The sequence below is a fragment of the Colobus angolensis genome, unplaced genomic scaffold (assembly GCF_000951035.1).
Source record: "Colobus angolensis palliatus isolate OR3802 unplaced genomic scaffold, Cang.pa_1.0 Scaffold526, whole genome shotgun sequence".
Lineage (NCBI taxonomy): Eukaryota > Metazoa > Chordata > Mammalia > Primates > Cercopithecidae > Colobus > Colobus angolensis.
Window position 1 is genome coordinate 415,621 of NW_012118777.1, and position 780 is coordinate 416,400.

The following is a 780-nucleotide window of genomic DNA, read 5'->3' on the forward strand; positions in this document are numbered from 1 at the left end:
GATCCAGTTCATCCTGGTGCTACTGAAGGTGAATCCAGAGGCTGTACAGGAGAGTCTCAAGGATCCCCCAGGCTGGACCAAGCCTCCCCCAGACTCCACCAGCTGCACCTCACACTGGACACCTGCAAACACAGAGACACCCTGGTCAGAAACCGCCACACATATTCCCAGTTTCTCTCACTCATATTCACGTACATTCAACTCCTTCCCCATGAATCACCTTTCAGAATAGCAACAAGGAAAACCCAGCTCAGCCCAAACTCCATGGTGAGTCCTGTGTTCAGTGTTGATCACCGAATAGAAACACCTGGGAATTCTAGGGCTGGAGCTCCCAGAGCTGCAGGGTCAGGGCTGGGCTGCTTGTCATCAGCAGAGGGAGGGACCTATTTGCATGTCTCCTACTGTATAGCAAGCTCTGGGGTGGGACGCTGAGGAGAGGGCAGGGCCCAGGGCAGATGAGTGTTCTGCAGGAGTTTAGAGATACTGATACGATTTTGGAAAATGTAGTTTCTTATTATAAATGTTTTGTGATAAACTCTTTAAACCTACAATTGTATTTGTAACTTTTATTTTAAAATAGTTTTACTGAAGTACAATGGACCTGTGACAACTGCATATATTTAAACTTATCAGCAATCAGTCATCTTATTTAATTTTTACATATGTGGAGAAATCATGATATGTAGTATCTATGTTATTTCCATGTTACAGATGGAAAATTACCAGAAGCACAGATGGGCGGTACAATGTTCCCAGAGATTACATTTGGTCAGAGTGAGC

General features: G+C 44.7%; 1 gene segment (V, D, J or C); it reads right to left on the minus strand.

The window, feature by feature from the left end:
* LOC105525269 overlaps positions 1-337 on the minus strand; it is a 2,960-nt gene extending 2,623 nt beyond the window's left edge. Inside the window, 2 exon segments of the V gene segment in view lie at positions 1-122; positions 221-337. The exon segment at positions 1-122 is cut by the window's left edge and continues 1 nt beyond it. Coding sequence covers positions 1-122; positions 221-266 — 168 coding nt within the window.
* Positions 338-780: the final 443 nt, after the last annotated feature.